This window comes from Salmo salar, chromosome 09, assembly GCF_965601325.2.
Source record: "Salmo salar chromosome 09, fSalSal1, whole genome shotgun sequence".
Classification (NCBI taxonomy): domain Eukaryota; kingdom Metazoa; phylum Chordata; class Actinopteri; order Salmoniformes; family Salmonidae; genus Salmo; species Salmo salar.
In genome coordinates this window covers 131,347,979-131,375,909 of record NC_138299.1, presented here as the reverse complement: position 1 = coordinate 131,375,909, position 27,931 = coordinate 131,347,979, and the positions used below count along the sequence as shown (strand labels likewise).

The following is a 27,931-nucleotide window of genomic DNA, read 5'->3' as shown; positions in this document are numbered from 1 at the left end:
ACCTACAGGTAGAAAGGCATACTCACATCACATCACGAAAAATGGCGTTAAATGGTGCCAGAAGAAATACATTTACATTTTAGTCATTTTGCAGACGCTCTTATCCAGAGCGACTTACAGTAGTGAATTTTTTTTTTTTTTTGTACTGGCCCCCCGTGGGAATCAAACCCACAACCCTGGCGTTGCACACACCATGCTGGCATTGCAAACATCATGCTCTACCAACTGAGCCACAGGGAAGACTGGCAGCAGTTTTACCGGCGCCCAACCAATTGTGCTATTATGTGGGGTTTTTTGCGTTATTTGTAACTTATTTTGTACATAATGTTTCTGCCACCGTATCTTACGGAAAAAAAGAGCTTCAGGATATCAGGACAGCGATCACTCACCTCGGATTAGACAAAGATTTTTTCAACAACAAGCAGGAAGCACAGGATGTACTTCAGACACCCGACAAGGCCAACATTCCCGTCATTGGCAAGAGGAAGAGACGCAGGTACAGAGGGCACAGAGCGGAGTGCCTCGTAAGGATCCGCAGACGGCGAGTGGGAAAGCTGCCTTTACTGTCAATATTACTTGCCAACGTGCAATCATTGGACAATAAATTAGACGAGGTACGATCACGAATATCTGACCAACGGGACATCAGAAACTGTAACATCTTATGTTTCACGGAATCGTGGCTGAATGGTGACATTGATATTCATCTCCCGTCTGGATTACTGCAACTCGCTGTTGGCTGGGCTCTCTGCCTGTGCCATTAAACCCCTACAACTCATCCAGAACGCCGCAGCCCGTCTGGTGTTCAACCTTCCCAAGTTCTCTCACGTCACCCCGCTCCTCCGCTCTCTCCACTGGCTTCCAGTTGAAGCTCGCATCCGCTACAAGACCATGGTGATTGCCTACGGAGCTGTGAAGGGAACGGCACCTCCATACCTTCAGGCTCTGATCAGGCCCTACACCCAAACAAGGGCACTGCGTTCATCCACCACTGGCCTGCTGGCCCCCCTACCTCTGAGGAAGCACAGTTCCCGCTCAGCCCAGTCAAAACTGTTCGCTGCTCTGGCACCCCAATGGTGGAACAAGCTCCCTCACGACGCCAGGACAGCGGAGTCAATCACCACCTTCCGGAGACACCTGAAACCCCACCTCTTTAAGGAATACCTAGGATAGGATAAAGTAATCCTTCTACCCCCCCCCCCCCCCCTTAAAAGATTTAGATGCACTATTGTAAAGTGGTTGTTCCACTGGATATCATAAGGTGAATGCACCATTTTGTAAGTCGCTCTGGATAAGAGCGTCTGCTAAATGACTTAAATGTAAATGTAAATGTAAATATTCAGCTAGTGAGATACACGCTGCACCGGCTAGATAGAACAGCACACTCCGGTAAGACGGGGGGGTGCAGCTGGTGCACGAAATCTAAGGAAGTTTCTAGATTTTGCTCGCCTGAGGTAGAGTATCTTATTATAAGCTGTAGACCACACTATTGCTCCTTGTGGCTGGGGACTTTAATGCAGGGAAACTTAAATCAGTCTTACCTAATTTATATCAACATGTTAAATGCGCAACCAGAGGAAAAAAAATTCTCGATCACCTGTACTCCACACACAGAGACGCATACAAAGCTCTCCCTCGCCCTCCATTTGGTAAATCTGACAACAATTCTATCCTCCTGATTGCTGCTTACAAGCAAAAACTTAAGCAGGAAGCACCAGTGACTCGGTCTATAAAAAGTGGTCAGATGAAGCAGTTGATAAACTACAGGACTGTTTTGCTAGCACAGACTGGAACATGTTCCAGGATTCTTCCGATGGCATTGAGGAGTACACCACATCGGTCACTGGCTTTATCAATAAGTGCATCGAGGACGTCGTCCAGACAGTGACTGTACGTACATACCCCAACCAGAAGCCATGGATTACAGGCAACATTCGCACTGAGCTAATGGGTAGAGCTGCCGCTTTCAAGGTGCAGGACTCTAACCCAGAAGGTTATAAGATATATTGCTATTCCCTCCGACGAACCATCAAACAGGCGAAGCGCCAACACAGGGTTATGATTCAATCGTACTACACCGGCTCTGACGCTCGTCTTATGTGGCAGGGCTTGCAAACTACTACAGGCTACAAAGGGAAGCACAGCCGCGAGCTGCCCAGTGACACGAGCCTACCAGACGAGCTAAATCACTTCTATGCTCGCTTCGAGACAAGCAACACTAAGGCATGCATGAGAGCATCAGCTGTTCCGGACGACTGTGTGATCAAGCTCTCTGTAGCCGACCTGAGTAAACCTTTAAACAGGTCAACATTCACAAGGCCGCGGGGCCAGACGGATTACCAGGACGTGTGCTCCGGGCATGTGCTGACCAACTGGCAGGTGTCTTCACTGACATTTTCAACATGTACCTGATTGAGTCTGTAATAGCAACATGTTTCAAGCAGACCACCATAGTCCCTGTGCCCAAGAACACTAAGTAAAACAGCCTAAATGACTACAGATCTGTAGCACTCACGTCCGTAGGCATGAAGTGCTTTGAAAGGCTGTTAATGCCTCACATTAACACCATTATCACAGAAAACCTAGACCCACTCCAGTTTGCATACCACACCAACAGATCCACAGATGATGAAATCTCTATTGCACTCCACACTGCCCTTTCCCACCTCGACAAAAGGAACACCTACATGAGAATGCTATTCATTGACTACAGCTCAGCGTTCAACACCATAGTACACTCAAAGCTCATCACTAAGCTAAGGATCCTGGGACTAAACACCTCCCTCTGCAACTGGATCCTGGACTTCCTGACAGGCCGCCCCCAGGTGGTGAAGGGTAGGTAGCAACACATCCGCCACGCTGATCCTCAACACTGGAGCCCCTCAGGGGTACGTGCTCAGTCCCCTCCTGTACTCCGTGTTCACCCACTACTGCGTGGCCAGGCACGACTCCAACACCATCATTAAGTTTGCAGACGACACAACAGTGGTAGGCCCGATCACCGACAACGACGAGACTGCCTATAGGGAGGAGGTCAGAGACCTGGCCGGGTGGTGCCAGAATAACAACCTATCCCTCAACTTAATCAAGACAAAGGAGATGATTGTGGACTACAGGAAAAGGAGGACCGAGCACGCCCCCATTCTCATCAACAGGGCTGTAGTGGGGCAGGTTGAAATATTCAAGTTCCTTGGTGTCCACATCACCAACAAACTAGAATGGTTCAAACACACCAAGACAGTTGCGAAGAGGGAACGACAAAGCCTATTCCCCCTCAGGAAGCTAAAAAGAGTTGTCATGGGTCCTCAGATCCTCAAAAGGTCTACAGCTGCAACATCGAGAGCATCCTGACTGGTTGCATCACTGCCTGGTATGGCAACTGCTTGGCCTCTGACCGCAAGGCACTACAGAGGGTAGTGATTACGGCCCAGTACATCACTGGGGCTAAGCTGCCTGCCATCCAGGACCTCTACACCAGGCAGTGTCAGAGGAAGGCTCTAAAAATTGTCAAAGACCCCAGCCACCCCAGTCATAGACTGTTCTCTCTACTACTGCATGGCAAGCGGTACCGGAGTGCCAAGTCTAGGACCAAAAAGCTTCTCAACAGCTTTTACCCCCAAGCCATAAGACTCCTGAACAGGTAATCAAATGGTACCCAGACTTTTTCATTGTCCCCCAACCCCTCTGTTACGCTGCTGCTACTCTCTGTTTGTTATATATACATAGTCACTTTAACTATACATTCATGTACATACTACCTCAATCAGTAAGAAACTGTCATTTACATTATTGAGGAGGAGGGGAGAGAGGGGGGAGGCGAAGAGATAAATACAGATGGTATCATAGAGAAAGATATATGGGGAGAGAGAGAGCGAGATACATAGTTTGTGTGATAGCTCTAACCTGGATGGTCATGTGGAGACTAGGTTCCAGTTGCAAATATGAGATCAAGTGCATCGCTGGGTAGTTAAATAACATAAAGGTTTGAGTTGAGCCCATCTGGAGGTCAGGGCTTCACCTCTCGCCTGACTGGTCAGTTCCTCAGGACAGCCAGTCAGATCACTGCACTCATCATCTCCCTCATCAGGCAGTGACATTCGTCTGGTGACTGTAGTACAGTGATCTGATTCTCTCTCTGTCTCTCGCTCTCAGTAGTGTAGTAATTGAATGCAATGAAAAATAATGAAAATACTGTGGTAGTAATAAAAACAGTTTTATATGGATGTGGGTTATGTTTATCCCCAAGGCTACAGAGACCTTGTATTGGTTCAGGACCCTGTAATCATGATAACATGATTTGTGTATACCCTAAATCGCACCCAATTCCCTATTTAGCACACTACTTTTTTTTACCAGGGCCAATACAGCTCTTGTCAAAAGTAGTGTACTATATAGGGAATAGGGTGGCATACATGGTTTTACTGTATATTCATTACAGTATATATTTATATTGTAATGGTTTGTGGAATGATGTTGTGCTCAGGCCATCTCTGAACCACCAGAGAGCAATAATGTTTGCAACTACATCCCTGTTTCCGATTCCCATGTATCTTATGATATGATAAGTAGACATTCTGTTTGTGTCTGCAGACTGTCAGGCTGTGTCATGTGTCTGTACTGCTGTACTGCTTAGAGACCAAGATATCAAGCAGCTCTCACTGTGAACCCCTCTGTTTCTCTCTCTCTCTCTCGCTGTCTCTGTCTCTCTTTCTGTGTGTGTGTTGGTCTCTGTTGTTAGCGCTGTCAGGTTCCACAGCTATGGCACTGCCATCTGTCTGCTCTGCCAGCCCCATGCTGCCCGGCGACACACACGCGCACACATACACACAAACCTCCCGACCCAGGCTGGCCATCCAATCTGTCATTAATAGACTTTCACAGGTGACTGTTCCCATCAGTACTTCTCCCTCTGGGGGGAGGCAGGCTGACAAGCAGCCAGCAGGTTACTGACCGTGTGTGTGTGTAGAAGAGAAGGACAGGGATGCGTTAGACCATAAGCTTAGCCAGCTCTACAGGGAGACCAAGTCTACTCTACAGCTTCATTGAGAAGCAATTACAGAAGTGAAATAATTCCATCACACATCAAATAAGCACCTAACCTAACAGAGGTATCAATCACACTCTGCTCTGGATGGTCACACACACACACACACACACACACACACACACACACACACACACACACACACACACACACACACACACACACACACACACACACACACACAGTCTGGCTAATTGCATTTCTTCCATGCTTTCTGTAATGGAAGGTCTGTTTGGAGGCGATGAGGTTTGATTCTGACTGGCTGCTTTGGACTCCATCTCTTTTTTTCTCCATCATGCATTCACTAACAACACTGTTTGATTTCTGTCTGAAATAGCTGTTATTTCTGATTTTCTTTTCTGTATCATTCCCTCTGCAGTTTTACGCTGACACTTAACAGAATAACAGACATATCTCTGCTGTTATTCTACTGTTGTTCTACTGTTGTGTTTGATATCATGACAAAGGACTTCCAGCTGCAGCAGGAACAATACAGAGTGTTTTTATCTCTGATATGAGCTGAACATCACTCACTCACTCACTCACTCACTCACTCACTCACTCACTCACTCACTCACTCACTCACTCACTCACTCACTCACTCACTCACTCACTCACTCACTCTTTCCTCTCTGCCCTGCTGAATCCATGTCATTCTGGTAGATAGATGGTTCCATGACTGGTGAAACTGTTTAGGACTCATTGAAGACAACTCTAAGTGTGAGGCATTCCTTGCAGTTGTCTATAGCTTCTAAAGTTATGACATGTTCTTTCACACTGTCTATAAATGACACTGTTCAATAACCTATGTTGATAAGCATAAACCGATCAGTTGAAAACCAGCATTTCCCTCCAAGGTTGTGGAGATCAAGCAGCATGTGTGCACATGTGCATGCGTGTATGTAGGGACCAGCAGGACCAGATGGGGCCTTTGTCTGGGGGTAATGAGCGTGATGTTTCAGGGTCTGACAGACCAGGCAGGTGGGACCAACCCATGGAGCAGGCAGGCAGGTTGTAGTAATTCCACTCCTAGGCCAGAACAGGGTAGAGCAAAGAGGCAGGCTGGACAGGGCAGGGTAGAGCAGAGAGACAGGCTGGATAGGGCAGGGTAGAGCAGAGAGACAGGCTGGACAGGGCAGAGTAGGGCAGAGAGACAGGCTGGACAGGACAGGGCTGGGTAGGGCAGACACAGAGGCACTCAGAGTTCCTGGGAGTGGACAGAAGGAGCTATAGAGGGCAGTGGGGGCGGGAGCAGGCAGGAGGTTCTATAGAGAGGTTAAAGGGGACAGGAGAGAAGTAGTGGAGGTAGCTGTGTATGCCGCTCTGTGTCAGTCTTCGCCACAGGTTATAGGCATGGAGTCAAAGATACAGCGTTCTTATAAATCGTCTGAACATATCTGGCAATGTTTTTTATTTATTTTTTATCCCCAATTTTGTGATATCCAGTTGGTAGTTGCAGTCTTGTCCCATCGCTGCAACTCCCGTATGGACTCGGGAGAGGCGAAGGTCGAGAGCCATGCGTCCTCCAAAACACGACCCTGCCAAGCCGCACTGCTTCTTGACATACTGCTCGCTCAACCCGGAAGCCAGCCACACCAGTGTGTCGGAGGAAACACCGTCCAACTGGCAACCGTGTCAGCGTGCATGCGCCCGGACCGCCACAAGGAGTTGCTGGGGTGCGATGGGACAAGGACATCCCGGCTGGCCAAACCCTCCCCTAACCCGGACGACGCTGGGCCAATTGTGCTCCGCCTCATTGGTCTCCCGGTCACGGCTGGCTGTGACACAGCCCGGGATCGAACCCAGATCTGTAGCAATGCCTCTAGCACTGCGATGCAGTGCCTTAGACAGCTGTGCCACTCGGGAGGCATCTGGCAATGTTAGCGGTTAGTGTAGCTACAGGAGCGTGATCAACATCAGTGGAGGAACATCAATCACATTCCAACCATGGAACATTCTGTTTCCCCCAACACTATCAGACAACCGTGACCCGCCTGTCTGATAAGTAGAGATGGAGGAGGTGGACTACGAGGAGGAGGAGGAAAGAGAGAGCGACAGAGAGCGAGACAAAAAGAGGAGATAGGAAAGAGTGGGAGAGGAGCGGAACAGCAAAGATCCCATTCGTAGAGAGAGCAAGAGAGAAAGACAGGTAGAGAGAGAGCGACGGTAAAAGGGAGAGGTAGACTAGTTTAGGAGCACAGCTCTGTGATATCCGTATGGAGGGAATGATTGTCTTTCTAGCACTGTATTTGACATTGTTAAGTGGGAGATCATTTTTGTTAAAACGGTTCTGGGCAAAAGAATCCTGCTTGGAGGAATAGATAACAGGAAAATGAAATTGGCTAGGAAAAAACATGGTGAGCTGTGACCTTTATATGCAGTTAAGTGTATGTTATTTTGGAGCCATGCTTTATGGAATGACAGAGAACTGTATAGGAGAGATATATCAGTCAATCTGGGTTGTGTTTTAATCTGAGTTGTGTTTCAATCTGGGTTGTGTTTTAATCTGAGTTGTGTTTTAGTCTGAATTGTGTTTCTGTGGTTCAGAGATTCTGAAGCATTGTTCTTATATGATCTAGATCAGGGGTACTCAACTCTTACCCTACGAGGTCCGGAGTCTACTGGTTTTCTGTTCTACCTGATCATTAATTGCACCCACCTGGTGTCCCAGGTCTAATTCAGTCCCTGATTAGAGGGGAAGAATGACTGAGGTCCAGAGTTGAGTTTGAGGGATCTAGATTATCATCCGGAGATTATGACTTTCTGAGGTCTTGTGAGGAGGAAGCTGCTGTAAGTGTGTATTTCTGATTTACATGAATACATTATGGCCCGGTCCTGCTCTCAGCTTGGTGACTCTCTCTATCTCCCTCTCTCTGCATTGCAGTGTGCTGCTCTTCTCTCCTCTCTTCCCTTTCTCTCTCTGTTTTCCCTCTACACTGATGTAGGATCTTAATTTGATCCAGTTTGCTACAGCAGGAAAATAATCCTCCAGCAACAAGAAATGTTAACTTTCATGTGGATTATAATTAATATACATTTTTGTAGCAGTTGATATATTTTTTTGCAAATGGAAAATCAAGTGGAAATTACAAACTTCAGAAGCCATTTTAAACCTAAAATATAATACAAGTTTTACATGTCTTGCATGGCAGTAAAGTTCACCTGCAACCGGGTGATCAAATTAAGACCGACTTCTGTACACCACTTTACCGTAGGTATCACCCTAGCTCTCTCTCGCCCAGCAATCGTCTCCATATGCCTCCAGTCTGTGTCTGTGAAGCAGTATAATAGAATAGAACAGGAAGTGTATCTGTAGGTTAATGAGGTTAACGACTCTGACAACTCTTATCCTGCCTGGAGCTGTTCAATTAGCAGAGATGATTAGACAGGCTTGGGTGACTACCACTGCTTTTCTGTTCTGTTCTGCTGTTTGTTGAGGAGGGAGAGGGGGAGAGAGAGAAGGAGATAGGGAGAGAGACGGACAGAGAGAGACAGGGGGGAACTCCTGTCCAAGTGTTTCTCCTAGCTACAGAATTAGTCAGTCCGTCCCACTGCACCATGCAGCCCCCAGCCAAGGTGAGATGAGCACAGCTGAATGCTGCAGTGCAGAGCTGCTCCAAGGTGACTGGAGTGCTGAAGCATTGCTATATGTGTCAGAGGATAGATATCCAGTGAATAGATATACTGCAGCTAGATATCCCAACTGTTGTAGGGTTGGTTGTGATAATTATTGATTGTGACTCTTTTAAACCTTTCTTTCATTGTGGAACTGCAGAGCTCCAAATTGTCAAGATCTGACAACAACATATGCTTGTCTGTGTGTGTGTGTGTGTGTATGTGTGTGTGTGTGTCAGTCAACTGTTAGCAGCAGATGGCTCCAGGCATCTCTTTAATAAGACAGACAGACGCTCTGACAGGAAACGGCAGCAAAGCATCTGTATTTATTCCTCACCTTTAGATGCACACACGTAGGGTAGTGAGTCCTGGCGTGTCCTAGTGTGCCCTTATGTGCTGAAACCAATCATGGAGTTGTGCGTCAATCTAAGTAACATAAAACAATCCCCATCAAAATCTGTCAGTTTAAACTAAAGATATCAGGTTTCTGCATGGGCTGCGTCTCAATCCAGCACATCTGCCTATGTCAGCCTTCCGCATCTGCGGTGGAAGGGTGGCCGAGCTACAGCGGTGTTTGTCAGACCATGGGACATACCGAAAATTCGTCTTCTCACAAAAAGCCTGTAGCGTCACAGGACTTGTCTGAAGGTAACCCATACAAATGAATGGAAATATGGATGTAGTTTCGTGCCAACAAAAATAAGGGGTTAAATATGTCTTTCTTATATCTCCTAGATATAGGACAGACACTTCAAAAAACATTTATCCATTTATGAATGTGTTATTCAATGTTTTTCAATGGACTGTAGTAGTAAAGGCCAAATTCAATATGTTATTTTATTTTATAAAATTCAATATCATATAGCTAAATGATCCATGGTATGACCATCTTAAAATAATTCCATATGTTAGCTAATTCCATATGTTCCCACGGGGGGCTAGTACAAAAAAGAAAAAAAAAAAGAAAAAGAAAAAATGCATGAAATGAAAATGAAATGTATGTATTCAGTACTGTAAGTCGCTCTGGATAAGAGCGTCTGCTAAATGACTAAAATGTAAAAAAAAAAAGTAAATGTAGCTTAACATACAGCATCTCCAATGCTGTCTAGCTGCATGTTGAGATGTTATATCATAGAAGATTGGAAGACATGTATAGAAAAACCTATGTGGTGTGTGTGTGTGTGTGTACCTACAGTATGTGGTGTTGTTTTGACCTCAGCAGTACTACGGCCCTGAGTGCCCAAGAGACAGGGAGGTCGTCTCCTCTCGCTGCCATGACTACGAGGCCTGTTCGCTGTGTGTGTTCTGTGATCTGTAGCGACACTCCCCAGACCTCCTAGTTATTCTATTCACATCACAGCCCCTCTTCCATTCCACCAGATGTATTTTTCAAGATAGCTTTTTAATTTTCTCCCCTGCTCTGGACTGGCAACGCTCACTACAAATCCTGTTTGACAATCTGAGCATTCACTGGAAAAGAGATGGAGGGGATGAAAGATAAACAGAGGGGTAGAGGCAGGGAGATAGAAAGGCAGGGGTTTGTGGAGAGGAGTGAAGAGGAGAGGAAAGGATATGACTGGAGAGGAATGGAAAAGAGAGGAATGGAGAGGAAAGGGACTCAGCTGAGAAGCCTTTAGATGGGGATGCAGATCTCTGTCTCTCACAGTGAGCTGTGAATGTGAAGTGACTGGGTGGGTTTGGGAAGTAGAACACAGTGTCTCAGGGAGCTGGGAGGTCTCTATACTGACCTTAGGATCCACCCCCAGCAGGGGAGGAAGCTAACACTCAGTGGACACAACCAGTTAATAGGGTAATGCTAACACTTAGTGGACACAACCAGTTAACAGGGTGATGCTAACACTTTATGGACACAACCAGTTAAAGCATGATGCTAACACTCAGTGGACACAACCAGTTAACAGGCTGATGCTAACACTTAGTGGACACAACCAGTTAACAGGGTGATGCTAACACTTTATGGACACAACCAGTTAAAGCATAATGCTAACACTCAGTGGACACAACCAGTTAACAGGCTGATGCTAACACTCAGTGGACACAACCAGTTAAAGCATGATGCTATCACCCAGTGGACACAACCAGTTAACAGTTAACCTGTCTATATAAAGTCCCACAGTTGACAGTGCATGTCCGAGCAAAAACCAAGCCGTGAGGTCGAAGGAGTTGTCCGTAGAGCTCCGAGACATAATTGTGTCAAGGCACAGATCTGGGGAAAGGTACCAAAAAAATGTATGCAGCATTGAAGGTCCCTAGAACACAGTGGCCTCCATCCTTCTTAAATGGAAGAGGTTTGGAACGACGAAGGCTTTTCCTAGAATTGGCTGCCCAGCCAAACTGAGCAATCGGGGGATAAGGACCTTGGTCAGGGTGGTGACCAAGAACCCGATGGTCACTCTGACAGACCTCCAGAGTTCCTCTGTGGAGATGGGAGAACCTTCCAGAAGGACAACCATCTCTGCACAGCAATCCACCAATCAGGCCTTTATGGTAGAGTGCCACTCCTCAGTAAAAGGCACATGACAGCCCACTTGGAGTTTGCCAAAAGGCAACTAAAGACTCTCAGACCATGAGAAAAAGATTCTCTGGTCTGACGAAGCCAAGATTGAATTATTTGGCCTGAATGCCAAGCTGGAGGAAACCTGGCACCATCCCTACGGTGAAGCATGGTGGTGGCAGCATCATGCTGTGGGGATGTTTTTCAGCGGCAGGGACAGGGAGACTAGTCAGGATCAAGGCAAGATGAACAGGGCAAAGTACAGAGAGATCCTTGATGAAAACCTGCTCCAGACCGCTCAGGACCTCAGACTGGGGTGAAGGTTCACCAACAGAACAATGACCTAAGCACACAGCCAAGACGACGCCGGAGTGGCCCTGAGACTAGTCTCTGAAAGTCCTTGAATGGCCCTGCCAAAGCCCGGAATTGAACCCGATCTAACATTTCTGTGCAGCAACGCTCCCCATCCAACCTGACAGAGCTTGAGAAGATCTGCAGAGAATAATGGGAGAAACTCCCCAAATACAGGTGTGCCAAGCTTGTAGCGTCATACACAATAAGACTCAAGGCTGTAATCGCTGTCAAAGATGCTTCAACAAAGAACTTAGTAAAGGGTCTGAATACTTATGTAAATGTGATATTTCAGTTTTTTATTTGTAATGAATTAGCAAAAATGTCAAACATTATGGGGTATTGTGTGTAGTTTGAGGGGAACAAACTATTTAATAGATTTTAGAATAAGGCTGTAACGTAACAACATGTGGAAAAATATTTTTACTATTTTCTACATTGTGGAATAATAGTGAAGACATGCAAACTATGAAATAAGTCATATGGATTCATGTAGTAACCAACAAAGTCATATACAAATCAAAACATAGATTATTCAAAGTAGCCACCCTTTGCCTTGATGACAGCTTTGCACACTCTTGACATTGTCTCAACCAGCTTCACCTGGAATGCTTTTCCAACAGTCTTGATGAAGTTCCCACATATGCTAAGCATTTGTTGGCTGCTTTTCCTTCACTCTACAAAGCACCCTCACCCCATCACACTTCCTCCTCCATGCTTCTTGGTGGGAACTACACATGCAGAGATCATCCGTTCATCTACTCTGCGTCTCACAAAGACAAGGTGGTTGGAACCAAAAATCTCAAATTTGGACTCATTAGAGTCCAAATTTGGACAGATTTCCACTGGTCTAATGTCCATTGCTTGTGTTTCTTGGCCCAAGCATGGCTCTTCTTCTTATTGGTGTCCTTTAGTAGTGGTTTCTTTGCAGCAATCCGACCATGAAGGCTTGATTCACGCAATCTCCTCTGAACAGTTGATGTCGAGATGTGTGTGTTACTTGAACTCTGAGCATTAGTGAGGTCGGGCACTGATGTTGGGTGATTATGCCTGACTCTCCGTCAGCATTCCAATTCATCCCAAACGCGTTCGATGGGGTTGAGTTCAAGTTCTTCCACACTGATCTCGACAAACCATTTCTGTATGGACCTTGCTTTGTGCACTGGGACATTGTCATGCTGAAACAGGAAAGGGCCTTACCCAAACTGTTGCCACAAAGTTTGAAGCACAGAATTGTCTAGAATGTCATTGTATGCTGTAGCATTGATTTCCCTTCACTGGAACCTGAACCATGAAAACAGCCCCAGACCATTATTCCTCCTCCACCAAAATTGACTGTTGGCACTATGCATTGGGCAGGTAGCGTTCTCCTGGCATCCGCCAGTCCCAGATTTGTCCGTCAGATGGTGAAGCACGATTAATGATTAATCTCTCCAGAGAACGGATTTCCAGAGTCCAACAGCGGCGAGCTTTACACCACTACAGCCAACACTTGGCATTGCGCATGGTGATCTTAGGCTTGTGTGCGGCTGCCGGCCATGGAAACCCATTTCATGTAGCTCCCAACAAACAGTTATTTTGCTGATTTTGCTTCCGGTGGCAGTTTGGAACTCGGTAGTGAGCGTTGCAACCGTGGACAGACTATTTGTTTGAGCTACGCGCTTCAGCACTCAGCAGCCCTGTTTTGTTAGCTTGTGTGGCCTACCACTTCGCGGCTTAGCTGTTGTTGCTCCTAGACATTTCCACTTCACAATAACAGCACTGTCTGTTGACAGCGGCAGCTCTAGCAGAGCAGAAATTTGACAAACTGACTTGTTGGAAAGGAGGCATCATATAACGGTGCCAAGTTGAAAGTCACAGAGGTCTTCAATAAGGCTATTCCACTGCCAACATTTGTCTATGGCCATTGCATGGCTGTGTGCTCAATTTTATACACCTGTCAGCCACCAATGTGGCTGAAATACCAAATTCACTCTATTGAAGGGGTGTCCACATACTTTTGTGTGTGTATGTGTGTGTATATATATATATATATGGGGGGTGAATACTTGCGAAAGTATTCACCCCCCATGGTTTTTTTCCTATTTTGTTGCCTTACAACCTGGAATTAAAATTCAGGGTTTGTATCATTTGATTTACACAACATGCCTACCACTTTGAAGATGCAAAATATTTTTTATTGTGAAACAAACTAAATAAAACAAGTAAACTGAAAACTTCAGCGTGCATAACTATTTACCCCCCCAAAGTCAATACTTTGTAGAGCCACCTTTTGCAGCAATTACAGCTGCTAGTTTATAGAGGTATGTCTTTATAAGCTTGGCACATCTCGCCATTGGGATTTTTTCCCCATTCTTCAAGGCAAAACTGCTCCAGCTCCTTCAAGTTGGATGGGTTCCGCTGGGGTACAGCAATCTTTAAGTCATACCACAGATTCTCAATTGGATAGAGGTCTGGGCTTTGACTAGGCCATTCCAAGACATTTAAATGTTTCCCCTTAAACCACTCGAGTGTTGCTTTAGCAGTATGCTTAAGGTCATTGTTCTGCTGGAAGGTGAACCTCCGTCCTAGTCTCAAATCTCTGGAAGACTGAAACAGGTTTCCCTCAAGAATTTCCCTGTATTTAGCGCCATCCATCATTCCTTCAGTTCTAGCCAGTTTCCCAGTCCCTGCTGATGAAAAACATCCCCACAACATGATGCTGCCACCACCATGCTTCACTGTGGGGATGGTGTTCTCAGGGTGATGGGAGGTGTTGGGTTTGCGTCAGACATGGCATTTTCCTTGATGACCAAAAAGCTCAATTTTAGTCTAACCTGACCAGAGTACCTTCTTCCATATGTTTGGGGAGTCTCCCTCATGCCTTTTGGCAAACACCAAATGTGTTTGCTTATTTTTTTCTTTAAGCAGGCTTTTAGACTTTTTTCTGGCCACTCTTCCGTAAAGCCCATCTCTGTGGAGTGTACAGTTTAATGTGGGCCTATGGACAGATACTCCCATCTCCACTGTGGAGCTTTGCAGCTCCTTCGGGGTAATCTTTGGTCTCTTTGTTACCTCTCTGATTAATGCCCTTCTTGCCTGGTCCGTGAGTTTTGGTGGGTGGCCCTCTCTTGGCAGGTTTGTTCTGGTGCCATGTTCTTTCCATTTTTTAATAATGGATTTAATGGTGCTCTGTGGGATGTTCAAAGTTTCGGATATGTTTTTAGAACCCAACCCTGATCTGTACTTCTCCACAACTTTGTCCCTGACCTGTTTGGAGAGCTCCTTGGTCTTTATGGTGCCTCCTTGCTTAGTGGTGTTGCAGACTCTGGGACCTTTCAGAACAGGTGTATGTATATATATATATATATATATACTGCTCAAAAAAATAAAGGGAACACTTAAACAACACAATGTAACTCCAAGTCAATCACACTTCTGTGAAATCAAACTGTCCACTTAGGAAGCAACACTGATTGACAATGAATTTCACATGCTGTTCTGCAAATGGAATAGACAACAGGTGGAAATTATAGGGAATTAGCAAGACACCCCCAATAAAGGAGTGGTTCTGCAGGTGGGGACCACAGACCACTTCTCAGTTCCTATGCTTCCTGGCTGATGTTTTGGTCACTTTTGAATGCTGGCGGTGCTTTCACTCTAGTGGTAGCATGAGACGGAGCGATGCAAGCTGTGGCAAGAAGGTTTGCTGTGTCTGTCAGTGTAGTGTCCAGAGCATGGAGGCGCTACCAGGAGACAGGCCAGTACATCAGGAGACGAGGAAGAGGCCGTAGGAGGGCAACAACCCAGCAGCAGGACCACTACCTCCGCCTTTGTGCAAGAAGGAGCAGGAGAAGCACTGCCAGAGCCCTGCAAAATGACCTCCAGCAGGCCACAAATGTGCATGTGTCTGCTCAAACAGTCAGAAACAACCTCCATGAGGGTGGTATGAGGGCCCGACGTCCACAGGTGGGGGTTGTGCTTACAGCCCAACACCGTGCAGGACGTTTGGCATTTGCCAGAGAACACCAAGATTGGCAAATTCGCCACTGGCGCCCTGTGCTCTTCACAGATGAAAGGAGGTTCACACTGAGCACGTGACAGACGTGACAGAGTCTGGAGATGCCGTGGAAAACGTTCTGCTGCCTGCAAAATCCTCCAGCATGACCGGTTTGGCGCTGGGTCAGTCATGGTGTGGGGTGGCATTTCTTTGGGGGGCTGCACAGCCCTCCATGTGCTCGCCAGAGGTAGCCTGACTGCCATTAGGTTCCCGAGATGAGATCCTCAGACCCCTTGTGAGACCATATGCTGGTGCGGTTGGCCCTGGGTTCCTCCTAATGCAAGACAATGCTAGACCTCATGTGGCTGGAGTGTGTCAGCAGTTCCTGCAAGAGGAAGGCATTGATGCTATGGACTGGCCCGCCCGTTCCCCAGACCTGAATCCAATTGAGCACATCTGGGACATCATGTCTCGCTCCATCCACCAACGCTGCGTTGCACCACAGACTGTCCAGGAGTTGGCGGATGCTTTAGTCCAGGTCTGGGAGGAGATCCCTCAGGAGACCATCCGACACCTCATCAGGAGCATGCCCAGGCGTTGTAGGGAGGTCATACAGGCACGTGGAGGCCACACACACTACTGAGCCTCATTTTGACTTGTTTTAATGACATTACATCAAAGTTGGATCAGCCTGTAGTGTGGTTTTCCACTTTAATTTTGAGTGTGACTCCAAATCCAGACCTCCATGGGTTGATAAATTGGATTTCCATTGATTATTTTTGTGTGATTTTGTTGTCAGCACATTCAACTATGTAAAGAAAAAATATTTTTTTCTTTCATTCAGATATAGGATGTGTTGTTTAAGTGTTCCCTTTATTTTTTTGAGCAGTATATATATATATATATATATATATATATATATATATATATATATATATATATATATATATATATATCTGTCCCATATACTGAGATCATGTGACAGATCATGTGACACTTAGATTGCACACAGGTGGACTTTATTTAACAAATTATGTGACTTCTGAAGGTAATTGGTTGCACCAGATCTTATTTAGGGGCTTCATAGAAAAGGGGGTGAATACATATGCACACACCACTTTTCAATTTTATATTTTTTGGAATTTTTTGAAACAAGTTATTTTTTTCATTTCACATCACCAATTTGGACTATTTTGTGTATGTCCATTACATGAAATCCAAATAAAAATCTATTTAATTATAGGTTGGAATGCAACAAAACAGGAAAAACACGAAGGGGGATGAATACTTTTGCAAGGCACTGTATACAGTACCAGTCAAAAGTTTGGATACACCTACTCATTCAAGCATTTTTCTTTCTTTTTTTTACTATTTTCTACATTGTAGAATAATAGTGAAGACATCAAAACTATGAAATAACATATAGAATCATGTAGTAACCAAAAAAGTGTTAAACAAATCGAAATTGTAGCCACTATTGGTCATGGCACATCATCAAGGCTCCTCTAGAGATCTGCTAGATTTCCTTTCTCCTCTAATTGCATTGTAGGGTGGATTGGGTTTTGATACAATGGTTTCTTTCCAGGATTTATGGTTACCTTGATAATCTTCTTGTGTTCCTTTGACAATAATAGAACATTCCAATTATTACAATATTATATGGAATTTATTTTATTTCCTTTCAAATAGTCAATGTCATGACACTCGTGCTTCTACAGGTAATGTTAGCAGTAAGCATTAAGCTAGATAAATCGAACAGGCTGGGATTTAAAATCTTTCATTTTCCCCTGATTTATTATGTGGAGAGAAGGTGATTAAACTACTGCTGTTCTTCCCCAGTCCCTGTCTCCTCCATCTCTCCTCCCTCTCTCCCCTTCTATCCCTCTTCCTCTCACTCTCTCCTCCCTGGTAATTAGACTCCCTCTTTCCTCCCTCTCTCCTTCTTCTCTCTTCCCTCTCTAGGGACTACCTTCCAGTTCTGTTCCTGTTCAATAAATCACTCAGGTCCTTTTAGCCCTCACAAAGGGACTGCTGATTTGATATAATATTTCCTAAAAGTAATTGCAGCAACTGAATCAGATGATAGAATGCTACAGGCCTGGAGGAGTGCAGGATGGGGGAGGACAGGAGGAAGAGGGTGCGTGTGTGTGTGCATGTATGTGCGTGTAGTAGCAAGGGAGGTAGAAACTCCCACACATGGACAGACATCTTTTTTCTCATGATGAACAGGGGCGGGCCAGGTGTTAATGATGCTGGGTCAGGGGTCAGGGAGCAGAGCAATGTGATGCCCCATTAACTCTAAATAGATCTGCCATAGATCACACCTGACTGAGGGGTGGAGTTGATCATTCTGGACCATCTATATGTCCACATAAATGCATGGAGAAGATTATACTGTATAGATCAGACAGGATCATGTGTGTATGTCTCAACAATAATATGACTGTAATCACTAATCCTCTAATCTCTAGTGTTTCAACAGAGTGTTGACCTGTCCTTTGTGTTGTTCCTGTGTGTTTGTCCACCCCGGTGTGATCATGATCACATGCTGCATGTTAATCTGTAATCCAGTCACACTACCTCGCTGGGCTCTGCTGTTTCCCAGTGCTGCACAAAGCTCTCGTGCATTAACATTTCACTGCCGTCCCTACTCTCCGGTTCAGTGCACACATTGTTGCTCTAGCCCTGCGCAATGATTCAACCACTCAACTCATCATCTAGCCCTTTGATTAAGTGTGCGTGTGCAGGGCTGGAACAAAACTGTGTTGAGAAACTCTGACCCCCAAACCCCCCCCCCCCCCCCCCCCCGACAGCAGATGTGTAGTTTAAGCCAAGAGGATCAGGTGTCTGGATGATGTAGCGATGATCAGCAAGGAGGAGAGGGAAGGTTTGACTGCAGCAGGCAGGAAGCAGGAAGCAGGAGGTGGGTTGTGGCTTGTGGCTCGTTACAGTGTGTAACTGGGCTCTCAGATATGTGCTCTGTTCACAGTAGCATCATGGCCTAGTTTACACACATTCATCAAAGCTGCTGTTTAAAAGACTATTTCCTTTCTGGTGTTACATTGCTAGTACGTTGGGACTACACCATATATGTGTTTTGGTGTGTGTATGACGTTGACGTCCTGCTGATTAGAGTATAGACCATGACAGCTACAAAAGGGGGTTTAATTTGTGGGTTTTGCCTGGTGCATTTACTCGCACAAGGCTGTTCTGCCAGTTATGCAAATGAATGAATTCATTTACATTATATTGGAATGAGGAAGTGGTTCTAGTCCCCAGAGCATCAGAGCAGCTGTGGTGTCCTACTATTCACACTACTACACAGTCTGGCAGACACACCATGTGTGTGTGTTGCTCACAGTGTTGTTCATTAGCGATGTTCAGCCGATTAATCAGGAGCAATAAACCCATTTCTATATCTAATCTCTCTCTCTCTCCCTCGCTCTCTTTCCCTCTCTCCCTCGCTCTCTTTCCCCCTCTCCCTCGCTCTCTTTCCCCCTCTCCCTCGCTCTCTCGCTCTCTTTCCCCCTCTCCCTCGCTCTTTCCCCCTCTCCCTCGCTCTCTTTCCCCCTCTCCCTCGCTCTCTTTCCCCCTCTCCCTCTCTCTCTTTCCCCCTCTCACCCTCTCACTCTCTCTCTTTCCCCCTCTCCCTCCCTCGCTCTCTTTCTCCCTCTCCCTCACTCTTTCCCCCCTCTCCTTGACTCTCTCTCTTTCCCTGACTCTTTCCCCCACTCCTTGACTCTTTCCCCCACTCTCCCTGACTCTTTCCCCCACTCTCCCTGACTCTTTCCCCCACTCTCCCTGACTCTTTCCTCCTCTCCCTGACTCTCTTTCCTCCTCTCCCTGACTCTCTTTCCTCCTCTCTCTTATTCTCTTTCCTTCTCTCTGCCTCTCCATCTCTATATCCCTCTCTTACTTAGTCAAGTGCGAGTGGTCAGGGTCGGGCATGAGGAGGTGGTGCGAGGGGGGGTGCTGTGGGATTATTTAAGATACTCTTTGAAGAGGTAGGGATTCAGATTTTTTCGTAAGATGGGCAGGGACAATGTTCACTCTAAACTGTGCACCACCTCCAGGACTGCCGCACAGTAGAAATGCCATGCCACGCAGAGACACAAGAGATTGAACTTCAATGAGTTCGCCCCATTAGTTTGCACTATATAGATCAACCATTGGCGATTTGATTTACAATTCCGAGTTGGATGACCGTTCAAAACGTATTTCCCAGTCGGAGCTCGTTTTTTCCAGAATTTCCAGTCTTGAACTCACTGAAGTCAAGTTTTCGCAGTTCCGAGTTAACAGTTGTTTTGACAGCATGGCCAATGTAATCCCAGATTTGGGACCATGCAGCCACTCCACTGAATAGCAGACTAGGGATTGCATTGCAATGCTTGCAGTTAGACACTTTTACTGACTACTTCCAAACCACTCATTATTGAATTTGCGATTGCCAACTTGTTGTGTAATGTTTATGTCCAATGGGCGATGAGCACCTATACATTTTATCTATAATTTATTATCATTATTTATCTTCATATGACAAGGATTAAAAATGATTTGCCAGTAAATTTGTCGACTTGATTCATGATGATGACTGCTAGCTAAGATTTTGAAAGTATGATGTTTACATCAGTCCAATCAAAGCTACTGTAGATATAACAGGATTTGACATAATTTTATCTGTGACCAATGATCTTTAGCCTTCTTGGATGGGCACTTCTAGTGTAACTCTATGGCCGCACCCAAGGGAGTTGAATTGTGTCACCACCAAGTCTAAGGGTGGTAGAACACCCTTAGACTCTAAGGGTGACAGAACACTGAGCTAATCATGGCGCAACTAGAGAACATTACCAACACCTATGCTCTGTATTTTCCCACTGGCTGCACCACCAGCATAGAAAGCACTGAGCTAGGCTGAAACGCCTGCATTTTGGAGCTGCCTTACTCAAGAAAGTAAAAAAGAGGACATGTTTGTATGCAGCTTTATTAATTCAATGTTTGGTTGAGCCCAGGTGTGTCCCATTTTGCTGATAACCCTCCCGGCTCCGCCCACCGACATCCTATTAAGGAAAACAAGAGCAAAGAGAAGGAATTCAACAGACAGAGTGGGTGGGTCGTCCCATATCATAGAAATCAAAAGCTATTTCAATGTGAAAATGTTATGGGATTTGCTTTGGTTTTGTTGGTAGACCTACATTATGCTCAAATAGCCACAATAGCCTATTGGCTACTGTCTATAACTGTAAAGCCTCAGTCTTCACTGTTAAACGCGTGCCGGAAGTTGCACAAAATACTCACAACGTTCAAGTTTCCGCTCACAAGACCTACAATTTGCTCAGTGCCCCACAAATGTTGAGGTAACATTGGGCAAGGACACTGCTGTCCTAGCTTCAGGGCGAAGCTGGTTCCACCATTGTGGTGTCAGGACAGTGAAGTGCTTGGACTGGGCTGAGCAGGAGCCTGACCTTTCTAGTCGTGACATTTTGTCAGGTCTCGAAGAGGGAGAGAAGAGCCCTGGGTTTACTCCCTCAGACTACTGGAGTGGCTGTGTTAGATCCCACTCCTGCAGAGTACTGAACAGTACTGTACATGTCACAGTGTCAGAGAGACAGAGAGAGAGGCTTAAGTACTTTACACACTATCAGGCTGACCTGATCCATTCTGCTCTAGCCCTGGGTTGTGTCCCAAATGACATCCAATTCCCTATGTAGTGCAGTATAAAGGGAATATGGTACCAATTTTGGAAACAGCCCTGGTCTTGTGCTGTCCTATTATCACTGTGACTTGGTGTAGGCACACAGGGTACAGACACAATCATCAACCAATCTGTGAGCCTTTTTCTGATCTTTGAGCTATTCGTCAAATTATTTTCCAGAAGGTTTGCTGCTGCACTCATTCTCTGCTGCACCAATGGAAGAACTGAATGTCAAAGTCCACCAGCTTTTATTTTTTTATTAAGGATGACAAGGAAACAGAAACAACACACCAGCATTTTTTGTCTGCTTACGCTGATGTACTCTGATGCTGGATACAGCAGTATAGCCTGAGCCTTCACAATGGGATGACTCTTAGTATGGAGCAGCTGTGTATCTCTTCTATTATTGATCTTGACATAATGCACAGATATTCCTCCTCCTTCTCCTTCTCTCCTCTGTTTATTCTCACCAACAGCTGAAAATAGGAATTCACTTCTATTTTTTTTAACCCGATTTGCTGTCCACTGTTTAGACTGGAAACCTACAGAAGATTACGTTTCTAGTCCAACCTACTGCCGTCACCATGGTGACCAAGAGTTTCTCTCTCTCTATCTCCCACCCCCTCTCTCTCTCTCTGTTTCTGGTTCGTAATCCTGCCAAGATGCAGTCAGGAGAAAGGAACTAATCACTGATCAGGATGTTAAGTGTAACAGAGATCAATGGTCAGGAGTTTAATACACAGAAAGATGGAGCGAATAGAGTGAAGGAGAGGTGGGGAGGGGTAGAGACTGAGCGTGAGAGGGGATAGGGAGAGAGGGAGAGGTTGTAGTGAGAGAAAGTGAGTGGTACTGTAGAGTTAAATTGAAATGTGTATAATTTCTGTCACTGCCCATATGGAATGTTGTTGTTTTTCTCATCGCATATTATGTTAAGCTAAACTGCCATCTATAGCTATATGTAGCCTGTTGCTTCCAGTAATCCTTAACAGATACTGTAATCTTAGATGGTGGATGAGGTACATTGTTATGTGTAACCAGACTGTATGTTTCCAATATAGATTCTGCTCATTATACATTCTGCTCATTCTTAATGCAGCTACTCACACAGAGACATCTGGCGCCTGGGTGATTGTGGGACCTAATCAAGAATCTGATTTGAAGATGGTTTTTAATCCAGAAAGAGATTGTAAATGAAAGTGTTATTCTGCTAATAGAAGCAGTGGCACTGCTATGCATACTAAACATTTCAGGTTAAAAAGTAGTTATTCTGTCTTTCATCCAACCAGCAGATCGTGATCAATTAAAGATACCCCATCACACTGTAAAAAAAGGCTTTGCACTGCACAACTTGTTATTTTCAACTTCAAGGTTTTGTTGATGATTAGACTCCCTGTGTCCTTGTTCTCTGCTCTCTCCTCTCTGCTGTCCTCTCACTAGTTTATAGGAGCACCCTAATTCCATTTTTGATGTCTCAAATGGCTCTGGTCAAAAGTAGTGCACTATATAGGGAATAGGGTGCTATTTAGGACACAACCCTGGAGTTTAGAATGCTGACATTCAGCTCTACTGCTGTACAGTACATCCAATGTACATCATGTTAACTTTCCTTGCCTCTGGCATACCTCAGGCTTACACAATGTACCTAGATTTCTGAATCTGATGAGTCTTTGACAACCCTCAAGTTCTTCTTACGTATAGTTTAAACAAACTTTCAAGCTAAATGTATACAAGGATACCTGTATACATTTTCTTCCATTGAGTTCTTAGCATTGATTATGCTGTAGCATGGTTGAGCCAGTTGAAGCGGTTAAAGTGGTGTGTGTAATGACTGGTATAATTACTCTAACAGTCTGACTGGCTATGTGAGTGAGAGGCTGAAAGCTTCATTTAGACAGGCATCCCAATTCTGATCTTTTTTCCACTAATTGTTATTTTGACCAATCACACCAGATCTTTTCACATCAGATCTTTTTCAGAGCTGATCTGATTGGTCGAAAGACCAATTAGTGAAAAAATATCAGAATTGGGCTGCCTGTTTAAACACAGCCTAAATGGCTAATCTGTGTCCATATTTACATCTCAAATGCCACTCTATTCCCTATTTAGTGCACTACTTTTGACCAGAGACTTTTAACCAGAGCACTAAATAGGGAATAGGGTGTCATTGGGGACGCATCCCATGTCTTCATCTATACCTCTCCTCCTCTCCTCTCTGAGCACAATGGCTGCAGATTACTAGGATGTAAAACTGTAATTAGTCTGCTACTTACTGTCTGTGAATGGAGGGAGGGATGGAGAGGTACTGTAGGAGAGAGAGATACAAAGATTCATGCATATCTCTCTCTATACCATAGCTTACTAGTGTGCCAATGTATTTGCAGTAAAAATGTTGAGGTTGTTTGCTCAATCCACAATGTAATGGAGAAGCTAGTTCTTAGTCAGAATCCTGGTTCTCTGGTGTAGAGAAGAAAGTAAATAAACATGATTGATCCGGTCCTGTTTTTATCCTAACTTCAACTGCAGTCTTCTCTGAAAATCAATTCCTCTCATTGAAAAGAAAGTTTTTGTCAAGATGTTAAATTCCACAGGAATACTTTCCCTGGGCCCTGTACTCTAGTACCAGACAGGTAGGTACACATTGGTGCCTTTTATAACAGAAAAATTACTACTGGTATCACGACTCAGGATATGACCCAGATGCGGACACGGTAGGCGGATAGTACAGTTCTCAGATGATTTATTGAAAACAGGCTCAGGGTCAGGGCATGGAAAACTAGGAAAATGGACTTGAGAAAAAGGAAGACGGGGAAGCACGCTGGTAAGACAAGACAAGACAAGACGAACTGGCAATAGACAAACAGAGAACACCGGTATAAATACACAGGGGATAATGTGAAGGTGGGCGACAGCTGGAGGGGGGTGGAGACAAGCACAAAGACAGGTGAAACAGATCAGGGTGTGACAACTGGAGCTGAGTTCTACCAAAATAGAATGAGTGATAAATAAATGAAAAGACAAAGCAGAGTAGCGAGGATAATACATGGGTGAGGAGAGGATAGAAGAAGAGGAGAAGAGAAGATGGTGGGGTAGGGAGATGAGAGGACCTGTGCGTTTTGTTGGACCCAGGTAGTCTGTTCATTGTGCAACAGTGTGAACACGGTCTATATTTAGCAAGGGTTTGTTACTGTAAGCTCTGCTTTATAGAGGTCGGTTTTCTGAACAGCTTGGCCATTGAACCACATCAGATTGCTTATTACCCTCCCCCTCTCTCTCTCTCACGCGCTTTCGCTCTCTCTCTCTTTCGTTAGATCTGCTATTAGATCTTACCTTATTTCCTGCAGGCTTTGCCCTGTCAGTCCCAGTGATGGTACCTGGAGAGTTTCTGACCCTATTTTCTGCATGCCTGCTTCCATGCCCACCAGTCAGGATGCAGCCTCTGTACCATGTGTTCTCTGTGTTCGCGCTACTAGAGGCGACCAATTAATTGCCTGTTGAGCTTCAAGAATAGAAATATGGATTGTTGGTTGATCGGTAAGCCCCTTCCCTTCCACTTTCCAACCAACATGGGATTTTACATTACAACCCTTCGTATTTCTGAGCCTTTTGTAATACAATCACTGTCTCGTAGAGGAAAAGGCCACCTCTCTCTTACTGAACTGGCAATCATATCTGTTAATCTCATACTCCCTCTCCATCCCTTCCCTCCTCTCCCTCCCCTCCCTACACCTCTCCTCTCCAGCTGGTGGGGGGTGAGTTTGACCTGGAGCAGAACTTCATCATAGCGGCGGCAGAGAGCCTGGGCTGTATGGTAGAGCTGTTGGAGCACTGTGATGTGACCTGCCAGGCTGAGGTGTGGTCCATGTTCACAGCCATCCTCAGGAAGAGTGTCCGTAACCTCCAGACCAGCACTGAGGTGGGCCTCATAGAGCAGGTGCTGCTGAAGATGAGCTCCGTTGACGACATGATCGCAGGTAAAGGAACATACGCAAGCATGTACGCAAGCAGGCACACGCAAGCAGGCACACGCGCGCATGCACACAAACACACACACACACACACAAAATAGTCCATAGAGCTTGTTCCATGGCCAGGTGCCTATAGTAAGCCCTTTAGTACAGTACCCACTGCAGCGTGCTAGGTGGATGGATGTGGATTAAGTTAATATTTTAAGCATATTGAAATTCCTCTGGCTTAAAGGAGAGGAAAGATTGAAAAGAGAAAATATCATTAGTCACAGTGTGTTTCATAATGAGACTGAATTGCAGTTTAGAGGAAAATTTAATTTCAGATGGCAAACTAAAGGCTTGGCACTTTTCAACTCTTTTTAATTCTATTGTGAAATATGAGGGCATGTTTCTATTGTGGATTTTTTACAATAAATAATTAACCCCTATCTGCCAGTGAGGAAATTGAAGTACCCACTCAACGTGTGTGTGTGTGTGTGTGTGTGTGTGTGTGTGTGTGTGTGTGTGTGTGTGTGTGTGTGTGTGTGTGTGTGTGTGTGTGTGTGTGTGTGTGTGTGTGTGTGTGTGTGTGTGTCTGTAGACCTGCTGGTGGATATGTTAGGAGTGCTGGCCAGCTACAGCATCACAGTGAAGGAGCTCAAACTGCTGTTCAGTATGCTGAGGGGAGACCGAGGACTCTGGGTAAGTTGTAGGAGTAGAGGACTCTGGGTAAGTCATGGGAGGAGAAGGAGAGGTTACAAGTTGGGGTTATAATAATCTGTTGTATGTGATGAACATGGCTCATGTACAATGTTCTCTCCATCTCATCCATACATCACTTCTTTCTCTCTTTCCTCATCTCTTCCCTCATTTCTTCTCTCTTCCCTTTATGTCCCTTCATGTCTCCTCTCTGTCTCTTCTCTCTCTCTATTCTCGCCATCTCTTCTCTCTCTCGTCTCGCCATCTCTTCTCTCTCTCCTCCCTCCATCTCTTCTCCTCTCTCCTACCACCATCTCTCCTCTTCAGCCGAGGCATGCAGTGAAGCTGCTGTCTGTTCTGAACCAGATGCCTCAGAGACACGGTCCAGACACTTTCTTCAACTTCCCCGGACGCAGTGCTGCGGTAAGACTTTACACGCTGGGCTGGGCTAGCCTGGTGATGTGGACATTCCCTCTTATTTTACACAAAAAAGTATGTTTTGTTTGTGTGATTAGGTGAATAAAGTTATACATCAACTGTACGTATCAGTCACTGTTCTATAATACGAGGAATCAGCTGTTTGGAATTGTAATTGATTATCTACCTAGCGCCTACCCTTTTCTGTTCTGATTGGTCAGATGTTCATTAATTGTTGTAAGTGAACAGGAAGCAGTTGAGTTGATGCATGGCTGTAGATATGGTCAGTTCATTATAAAGGGCACGTTCCTCTGCCCAGGGGTTGCTGATGCATGCCAGATCTTACAACGCCTGGATAGGTATTTTACGTATCAGCTAACCACATTATCACATAAAACAATTAATCCAAGATGGCGTAGCAGTCAGACGTCTTTGTCCTTAGTCTTGTCGTCTCCCATGTGTATATCTTTTTACATATTTTTCTTCGCATATCTTTTTTATATTTTTCTAAACCTCAACTTCAAAATAGTCTCCTGCAACCCGCCTCACCCAATGGGGTGTGGATCTGTTTTTTCTAAAGTATTTTTATTTACCTCGGAACCGGAATCCCCCAACAGAAGCGAGCCAGCTCACTAGCTACTAGCTAGTAGTCAGCTAACCACAGCTAGAGGTCAGCAACTAACCTTTAGCTCGCAAAGCTCTCGCCAGTTTGTACAACGCGATTCAAACCAGAGCATAACGGACCTATTTTCTCTCCATATCCCTGGATTCCTACCGCAAGCTCTGAACCTTTTCACCTGGATCATCGCAGCTAGCTAGCTGCAATCCGAGTGACTACTCCTGGCTAACGTCTGTCCCGAAGAAAGCACCAATTAACCTGGAGCTAGCCCATGCTAGGCCCATCTCCCGGCTAGCTGAAGAGGCCCATCAGCCACTCCTGTGCTACAATACCCGGACCCCTTCTACTGCCGGTACGGTGCACGGAGCCCTGCCGATCCTTCACGACTGGACTACCAACGTAATCTGCTTGAGGGGGTACTCAACTGGCCCCTACGTTGCGACGTCCCCTGAATGCCCATCTGCTACCCTGCTAGCCACGGCCCGCTAGCTGTCTAGAGCATATCGGACTGTTAGCTAATAGGCCCATCGGCCAATTTCTCGCGCCACTATACCTATTTTGTCAATTGGCCTGGGCCCCTTTTACTCAACGAAGCCCTGCTTATCCATCACGACTGGACTACCGATGTAATCTGGCCGAGGGTTTTTTCCAACAGGCCCCTCCGTCGCGACGTCCCCTGAATGCCCATCTGCTAGCCTGCTAGCAGCGGCCCGCTAGCTGTTTAGAGCATATTGGACTGTTAGCTGAATAGATCCATCGGCCAATTTCTTGGGCCACTATACCTATTTTGCCTATTGGACTTGGACCCCTCTGCTACTTGGAACCCTACTAATCCATCACGACTGGTCTATCGACGTCACCGCACATGGAGTCTCGACATCCCTCTAAGGTCCTTCTGCTAGCTTAATAGCCCCGACCTGCTAGCTGTCTGAATCGCAGTGTCTCCAGCCAGCCCAACCACTCACTGGACCCCTATGATCACTCGGCTACGCATGCCTCTCCCTAATATCAATATGCCTTGTCCATTACTGTCCTGGTTAGTGATTATTGTCTTAT

General features: G+C 45.5%; 1 protein-coding gene across 2 annotated transcripts in view; it reads left to right on the top strand.

The window, feature by feature from the left end:
• Window positions 1–27,931, top strand: part of LOC106612894 (neurobeachin) — a 305,164-nt gene that overhangs the window by 35,014 nt on the left and 242,219 nt on the right. For both annotated transcript variants that reach the window (XM_045724516.2, XM_045724515.2), the window contains exons 2-4: window positions 24,936–25,167; window positions 25,742–25,842; window positions 26,167–26,262. In XM_045724516.2, coding sequence (XP_045580472.1) covers window positions 24,936–25,167; window positions 25,742–25,842; window positions 26,167–26,262 — 429 coding nt within the window. The remainder of the gene's footprint in view (window positions 1–24,935; window positions 25,168–25,741; window positions 25,843–26,166; window positions 26,263–27,931) is intronic.